At 35.0% G+C, this 8,998-nt stretch overlaps 2 protein-coding genes across 2 annotated transcripts; both read left to right on the forward strand.

Annotated features, from left to right (window-relative positions):
* Positions 1-1,123: 1,123 nt before the first annotated feature.
* LOC127663064 (lysozyme g-like) lies at positions 1,124-3,124 on the forward strand. The gene is made up of 5 exons (XM_052154478.1): positions 1,124-1,181; positions 1,301-1,384; positions 1,478-1,674; positions 2,137-2,275; positions 2,436-3,124. Exons 1-5 carry the CDS (start codon positions 1,178-1,180, stop codon positions 2,567-2,569), a joined length of 558 nt encoding a protein of 185 aa, XP_052010438.1. The 5' UTR covers positions 1,124-1,177; the 3' UTR covers positions 2,570-3,124.
* A 1,116-nt stretch (positions 3,125-4,240) lies between these two features.
* LOC127663063 (lysozyme g-like) lies at positions 4,241-6,900 on the forward strand. The gene is made up of 5 exons (XM_052154477.1): positions 4,241-4,347; positions 5,197-5,280; positions 5,381-5,577; positions 6,160-6,298; positions 6,462-6,900. The coding sequence occupies exons 1-5, from the start codon at positions 4,344-4,346 to the stop codon at positions 6,593-6,595; spliced, it is 558 nt and encodes a 185-aa protein (XP_052010437.1). The 5' UTR covers positions 4,241-4,343; the 3' UTR covers positions 6,596-6,900.
* Positions 6,901-8,998: the final 2,098 nt, after the last annotated feature.

Below are 8,998 nucleotides of genomic sequence, written 5' to 3' on the forward strand. Positions count from 1 at the left end.
TAGTCCCACTTACTAATAGAAGACCATCTTAGAGAAGAGAAACAGAAAGCAGTCCCACTCAGCTGTCTGAATTTGTGACAAAGTTCATCAAGTTGTTTGTCTTTTTATAGCAATCCTGAGTCAACATCATGGGTATAGAATAAAATCAGTTATTGAAGTAGACGGTATTTTATATGATATTTTGAGTGTAGTGGCAATCGTATCATTTTCTTTTTACATTTTACTTCATAAATAACAGAAAACTACAAATCTGCTTGCTGTCATTTGATCTAAGAAACCTTTATATGTGCCATAAGTATCACAAAATGTTTAATTTACATAACAAGAAACTGGGGTGTCACAATTGTTACGACTGTTTTTTTTTTAACATTTAAAATGGGTTAAATCCTTTTTTACTAAAATACTAGGCACATCATTTTTTCAAGTAAATCTTTTAATTCACTCTGAACCTTAAGAGCTGAGATAGTCTTCTAAAAATCTTGTTTGTTTTCAGTAGTATACAAAGTCATACACAACTAGGATAGCATGAGGGCGAGTAAATGATGGGAGAATATTCATTTTTGGGTGAACTATCCCTTTAAGTCCCTGTTTACTATACATTCTCCTCCCTGTCCAGAAGGTAGCGATGTGCACAAAGAATGTGATTCACCAAAAACAAAAGAAAAAGAATGTGGAAGCGAAAGTGTATATATATTGTTTTTATAGTTTTATATTGATCAAGGGATTTGAAATTTGGCATGCTTTTTCATTTGCACGAGTGTTAACGTCCTAAAACATAAATTATCTTTTCCCACAGCCTTGTATTTAATTTATTTTCACTGCCTCCTGTGCTCTGCACCTTGCACAGTCATGACTTTCTTTTGACAGCTAGACACAGCAATGGTTGCTAGGTAAGATTTATAAGTGAAGCCTCCACCTTATTTAAGCCTGCCTCCACCTGACTATTTATGATGCACTGGCTTATGTGTGCTGTTCAGTTTACATGACTAATAAATAGGGGATTCCAGATTTTGCAACCTTTACACTTATAAGAAGATTAAACATGTTTGATTTTGTCCCACCTAGTGGAAGAAAATCTGAGAAAAACAAAAGGAACCACTCCCTCTGGAATCATATATAATCACACTGTATACAGCTATTGTGATTTGTTCTTTTACAGAAGTTCGAAGACATCATCATGGGTAAGTAAAATAATATCAGGTTCTAGATAATTATGATACCATCTAATAGTGAAGAGCATTTTGAGGCATAATTAAGTTATTTACTGTGCTTTATGTGATATTTTCCATATTGTTCTTAGCATACGCTTTTGGAGACATCATGAAAATAGACACCACCGGGGCATCAGAGGTGACAGCGAAACAGGACAAATTAACCTTAAAGGGTATGACTGCTTAACTAGTGTGTCCATATTTGTCCTTTAAAAAATATGCACTACATTACAGTTTATGCTAACATTGATTTACTGATTTCAAAGGTGTTGAAGCCTCCAAAAAACTGGCTGAGCACGACCTGGCCCAGATGGAGAAATACAAGGGTATAATCTCCAGTGTTGGCAAAGCAAAAAAGATGAACCCAGCTGTGATTGCTGCCATCATATCCAGAGAGTCGAGAGCTGGGGCAGCACTGAAGGATGGTTGGGGTGACCATGGCAATGGCTTTGGCCTTATGCAGGTTGGTTAGAAGAATAGGTCTATATGGAAAGATAATTCTGGCACAGTTAGACTAAAAACAAGGTGATTAAGAATCCATAAGCTAAAATTCAAGATGTTTAGGCCTAAATCTATAGGGGCATAATATTGTTGTATGAGGTTTTGTGCAATGGAAAACTAGCTGTAAACTGTGTACTGCATACTATTATTAAAGAATAGTGAGACTGTAAGAATTATTCCACTTCAATGAACTCACATTTAAAGTTCTGCAAGTTTAAATCAGCAAGTGGTGTCCTGTTATCATTTATTATTAATGGTTATAGATTTTACAATTCTGTTTTCTTGTTTTATTTCCCCTTTATCCCAGCGTAGTTCATTATGAGTTTGACAAATATACAATATATATTAATGCAAATATAAATAAACCAACTTAAGGTGAGTGAGTATTTTAAATATTTTTGCACATATTCTATGTCTCTTTCAGGTTGATAAACGCCACCACAATCCAGTAGGTGCATGGAACAGTGAGCAGCATGTTGCACAAGGAACTGATATACTCATTGATTTTATTAAAGGCATTAAAGCCAAATTTCCCCGGTGGTCCCAAGAACAATGCTTCAAAGGTATGTTTACTCTGAGAGACCTAAAACTAACCCTGATTGACCTTAATTAACCTTGTTTGAGAATGTATGCATCATCAGAAAAGAGCATTAGGCCTTGGTCATATCACAAAGGATTTACAAATAGAACATTATAACATAATAGAAATAATATCTGTTCCAGGGGGAATATCAGCCTACAATGCAGGTGTGGGGAATGTCCGTACATATGACCATATGGATGTTGGCACAACAGGAGGAGACTATGCCAATGATGTTGTTGCCAGAGCCCAGTGGTTCAAAAGCAAAGGTTACTAAAGAACAGCAGTTATTGGCCTGAATAACACTTACATTATGTGAAACTGAAGAACAGTGTCCTGTAAAGTTTACCTGTAAGACTCAAATTACATTTGGAAAAATAGCATAACTTGATTTCTCATCATTATTATATCTGCTTTATTTGTCAAATTATTTACCATAATTAAAGTAAGCTGAAGTTACAGATAAGAATAATACTTTTTTTTCTAACAATGTTTTAAACAGTTTCAGATGTTAAAGTGTTGATGAAGTGTGATCATTTCTATATTTTGATTACCAGTGCTAGTGCTTTTTACATTGTGCATTACCCGCAATGATAAAATGATGTGATGAAATTAAACTCTTTAATCAAATAAAAATAGTAAAGAAAAAAACATGTCTGTTGTGAAACACACACAGTTCTGTAGGCCTTATGGATAAACTTTATATATCCACATTTAAATGGCATTGGGGTCCATGCACAGCAGTTTTAACCCTATTCTGCTTTACTTCTCAGTTTTCTTGTTATTTTTCTGCTCTAAAAGTGTCTGAGCATAACTAACAACGACAAACTTACAAGGATGGTTCCATGATGGTTTTCATATTCCAACAATACATATCTAGTTTGTGCTTGCGTATACCAGAAATAAAAAATGCACAAGATCACATTTTAGCAGCCAGTACTTTTGCTTGTGAATGTTCTTCATCGGTAGTGAATTTCACATGAAATGTTGGATAAAGGCCTGTCTTCAAGCATTAGCTCTTGCATGTGTACCAAAACGTTTGAGTACTGACCACAAGATGGCACTATAGTAAGTGTTGCTGCTTGTACTGTACGAGCTTATTCAGTCTTGTTTCCTGATAGTCACATGGTTTTCCATTTGTGACATTTTTTAAAAACCTACAATTTAAACTCATCTAAGGCTGGTTTATTACAATTTATATAAAACTGTATTTGTATAGAGGTAACCCTGATTATAAGTAGTTAAAAACATTTTGACATATCATTTTTTTGTATAAGCCAGACAATATTTGGTTGCAACTTGTCTTGTTAATGCAATGCCAATGTTACTAACATACTATAAAGTAACAATTAAACAAGTCAACAAAAGTTGCCACCAAAAACGTTTCATTTCAAATGTACAGGCATCAAATATTCATCGATCCATTTTCTAAACCCACTTATCCTTGTATTCAACATCTCAGCATTGTTTCAAATATAAGTTTTTCATTGAACAACTGTTTGCATCCACAAAATCCACAGAATCTATTTCAACAAATCTTGCTAGCATGGAACCGTATGACTCCATTCTTCCATGAAAAAAGGGAGATGTTAGGAAGTATGTTAGTCTCAGTCACCATTCACTTTCATTGCACTTTTTTTCCATATAATGAAAGTAAATGGTGGGTGAAGCTACTTATTTTGCCTAGCATGTCATTTTGTGTTCAACGGAAGAAAGAAAGGTTTTGGAACAACATTAGGGTAACTAAATGATCTTCAGTCTCTTTAAATTCATCAATTCATCTGACACTTTGTTCAACCGTTTCGTGTTGCTGGTAACTTGACCTGTGCATGAATGTCCTTTTTCCTTTAATTTTCTATTTTTACTTACTTCTGTGGCTTGCGCAATTATGGCATCCTGTTATCGTCTAGTAGAAAGTTATCAGCTAGTCCCACCCTAATAGAAGACCATATGAGAGAAGAGAAACAGAAAGCAGTCCCACTCGTCTGTCTGACTTTGCAACAAAGTTCATCAAGTGATTTGTCTTTCCATAGCAGTCCTGAGTCAACATCATGGGTAAGAATAAAATCAGTATTTCTATGATATTGTCCAAATCTAAAGGATAATTTTGAATGTAGTGGCAATCGTATAATTGTCTTTTTACATTTACATAAATAACAGAAAACTACAAATCTACTTAATGTCATTTGCTCTAAGAAACCTTTATATGTACCAAAAGTATCACAAAATGTGGAATTTACATAACACAAGAAACTGGGGTGTCACAATTGTTACGACTGTAAGAGTGGTTGGACAATTGTAATACTTCACATTAAAAGTCATGTCTCAAATAAGTGATAATGAAATCACTGCTTTAATCCTTATTGTTATTACTGAACAGTTTTGACATTTGTATTGACTAAATATTTGTAAATGCCAGAAATGTTTTTTATTATTTGTATAAAATGATAAATAACAACAACAATAGTGACCTATTCATTAAATAATTTAAAATGGGTTAAATTCATTTTTACAAAAACTCTAGGCACTTAAAGTTCATAATTTTATATATATACTGTATATAAAACTTTTAATTCAGTCTTACAATTGTTTCACAATTTTACAAAGGCATCAACTAAAAACAGCAAAAGAACAATATTGAAATAATACCTTTTATAGCTCAGTCATTTTTTTTTTAATTCTCACAAAGTGAGCCGATAATTTCTTTGTTTTTTCTCAGACACAAAAAGCACTTTACTGAGCATGTGCTGAATAAGTGGCATCCCTCTAAATCACTTGTGATTTGAGAAATATTGAGCATTTAAATTGCCCTCAGTCACACCTACTGCATGAATGTTCTATATAAATATATTATTATTTCACACGCCAAAGAGCTTCAGGTTACATTTTCCATATTGTTCATAGCATGCCTATTTGGAGACATCAAGAACATTGGCACCACTGGAGCATCACAGATGACAGCGCAACAGGACAGATTATCCATAAAGGGTATGGTTGCTCAAACTGGTGTGTCCAGTAACTTAATTTTCCAAATAAATTCAATAATCACAGGATTACAGTTTATGTTAATGATTTACTCTGGTCCAAGGTGTTGAAGCCTCCAGAAAACTTGCTGAGCGCGATCTGCCTGAGATGGGGAAATACAAGGGTATAATCACCAGTGTTTCCAGAGCAAAGAGGATGGACCCAGCTGTTATTGCTGCCATCATATCCAGAGAGACCAGAGCTGGAGCTGTTCAGCAGAATGGATGGGGGGACAATGGCAATGCCTTTGGCCTCATGCAGGTTGATTAGAAGAACAGATCTATTCATATTAAATATAAAATGCCAGCCACATGTGTACGTAAGATGACAGTTCATTCGACTAAACCTGACTCTTAGATGAAATATGGGCCTAATTATCTAATCATAGACAGTTTACATAAATGGCCAATTTTTCTCATTGACAGAAGGAAAAATATGAATGTTATATAATGTTTTGCAAGCTTTAACCTAAACATCCTAATAACCCAAACATTTTTTTTATAGAGAGGGAAAAACAGGTAGGTATGGGAGCACCTATAAGCACCACTGTGCAGTGCATCAGACTATTCGTCGCATCCATTGCAAGGGAAATTGTTTTAGTTATGCTGCATGCACTTAGATGAAGCTGTTCGGTGTATCATGAATTATTCACTTTATGTCATTGAATCATCACACTCTAGAATCTTTCATTTGTTCCCAGCAGTTAAATTTTTAGTTTGAAATTTGATGCTTTTCAATGGGAGTGAATCCCTGTAGCCATGTTTAATATACTGTACAACACTGAGTATATTGAACATTTCTGAATATATTCAATTGTTCTCTTCATTGCTGATGTTTTTTCAGGTTGACAAACGCTACCACACTCCAGTAGGTGCATGGGACAGTGAGCAGCATGTTGCACAAGCAACTAATATACTCATTGGCTTTATTACAGAAATCAAAGCCAAATTTCCTCTGTGGTCTCAAGAGCAATGCTTTAAAGGTATGTTCATTCTGAATGTCCAAAAGTCAATTCTGATTGGCCTTAATTAACATTTTGTAAGAACAGAGGCATATCACCAGAGAAGTGCATGAGGCCTTGGACATTTCAACAAGGTTTAGAACATTAATTTAATATCTTAGTTGTGGTATAATGTCTGTTCCAGGGGGAATATCAGCCTACAATGCAGGTGTGGGGAACGTCCGTACATATGACCATATGGATGTTGGCACAACAGGAGAAGACTATGCCAATGATGTTGTTGCAAGAGCCCAGTGGTTCAAAAGCCAGGGTTACTGAAGAACAGCAGTTATTGACCTGTATAACTCATCTTTCTAAAATCAAATCTCATGCATGAGCAAATGGCATAATTTGATCACTTATCGTTAAAATTACTTTACTTCTTAGATTATATAAATAAAGAAGAGGTTATTAATCAGAATTTTCCTTCTTTTTTTGGCTTTAACCGATTTGTAATCTTTCCATTTTAATAGTAGGTGTTAAACCATTTTTAAACTGACTATTTCTATATTCACGAGTCCAACTGTTAGTTAATGCTAAATGGCATAATGATGATGATGGGATGAAATTAAACACATTTATTCACTCAAATTGTGTCTGTCACGTAATACCGTCTTGAAAAGTCCACATTTAAATGGCCTTGTTAGGGGTCCAAGCAGCTTTGTTTTTGGCTAATATGCTTACATATCCCAATACATATACAGGACAAAAAAAAAAGTTGTGTTTAGGAAATCATAATGAAACTGTAGTCTGTACCACATTCAAAGTTAAAATGTCCTCATCTTTTTTTACTCTCATGCCATCCCAGATGTGTATGACTTCTTCTGCTGAACACAAAAATAGATTTTTAGAAGAATATCTCAGCTCTGTTTGTTTATACAATGCAAGTGAATGGATGCTAAATTTCTGAAGCTCCAAAATCCACATAAGGGCAACATAAAAAGTACTCCAGACGACTCTGGTGGTTAAATCAATATCTTCAGAAGCGATATGATAGGTGTGGGTGAGAAACAGATCAAAATGTACGTCCTTCTCTACTGTAAATTCTCCTCCCTGCCCAGTCAACCTCCACTTTTACATTCACGTTTACATTCTCCTCCTTCTGATGGTGATTCACATTCTTCATGCATATCACCACCTACTGGGCAAAATCAATTTCTGATAATAAAAAAAACTTACATATTGATCGTGACATTCAGATGTAAAAACTAAAGTGAGATTGTAGATTAATGTAAACAAGGACTTACCTTTTTATCAGTTTCTCAAACACCTATCATATTGTGTCTGAACACATGGATTTAACCACTGGAACAATATGAATTACTTTTATGCTCCCTTTATATGGATTTTGGAGATTCAAAAATTTGGCACCTGTTCACTTGCATTGTGAGGACCTTCAGAGCCGAGATATTGCTTTAAAAATCGTAATTTGCATTCTGTAGAAGAAAGAAAGTTCTGCACATGTGTGATGCCTGGAGGGTGAGTAAATAATGAGAGTTTTAATTTTGGAGTGAACAATCCCTTTAAATGTCTTCAGAAAGTGATATAATAGGTGAGGGTGAGAAACAGATCATTATTTAAAGGTATAGTTCACCCAAAAATGAAAATTCTCTCATAATTTACTTACCATCATGCCATCCCAGATGTGTATGACTTTGTTTCTTCTGCAGAACGCAAACAAAGTATTTCTCAGCTCTGTAGGACCATACAATGCAAGTGAATGGTGATCAGAAATTTGTAGCTCCAAATCACATAAAGCCAACATAAAAGTAATTCACATGATTCCAGTAGTTAAATCAATATCTTCAGAAGCGTTATGATAGGTGTGTGTGAGAAACGAATAAATGTTAAGTCCTTTTTTCAGAATAGTATTCTGAGATGCTATTCAACTCACCACAATTTTACAGAGTAGTTATCTGTGTTACTGTAGACTTTGTCAGTTCGAACCAGTCTGGCCATTCTCTGTTGACCTCTCATCAACAAGGCATTTCCATCTGCAGAACTCTTTGGATGATTTTTGTTTTTGGCACCCTTTTGAGTAAATTCTAGAAACTGTTGTGCATGAAAATCCCAGGAGATCAGCAGTTACAGAAATACTCAAACCAACCCATCTGGTGCCAACAACAACGCCATGGTCCAAATCATTGAGATCAAATTTTTTCCCCATTCTGATGGTTCATATGAACATTAACTGAAGCTCCTGACCTATATCTACATGATTTTATGCACTGCAACACAATTGGCTGATTAGATAAATCGCATGGATGATTGTTGGTGCCAGACAGACTGGTTTGAGTATTTCTGTAACTGCAGATCTCCTGGGATTTTCACAAACAACAGTCTCTAGTATTTACTCAGAATAATGCCAAAAGCAAAAAACATTCAGTGAGGGGCAGTTCTGCAGATGGAAGTGCCTCGTTTATGAAAGAGGTCAACAGAGAATGGCCTAGTTCAAACTGACAAAGTCTTCAGTAACTCAGATAACCGCTCTGCACAATTGTGGTGAGAAGAATAGCCTATCAGAATGGTTTTAGTGGCACGATGGGCAACTACACATTATTAGACAGATAGTTTTAATGTTGTGGCTGTTCGGTGTTTATTTAATCACTGGAGTCCTATGGATTACTTTTATGTTTACTTAATGTGATTTTTGTAGCTACAAAAGGTCTGATTATCATTCAA

This window comes from Xyrauchen texanus, chromosome 23 (genome assembly GCF_025860055.1).
Source record: "Xyrauchen texanus isolate HMW12.3.18 chromosome 23, RBS_HiC_50CHRs, whole genome shotgun sequence".
NCBI lineage: Eukaryota > Metazoa > Chordata > Actinopteri > Cypriniformes > Catostomidae > Xyrauchen > Xyrauchen texanus.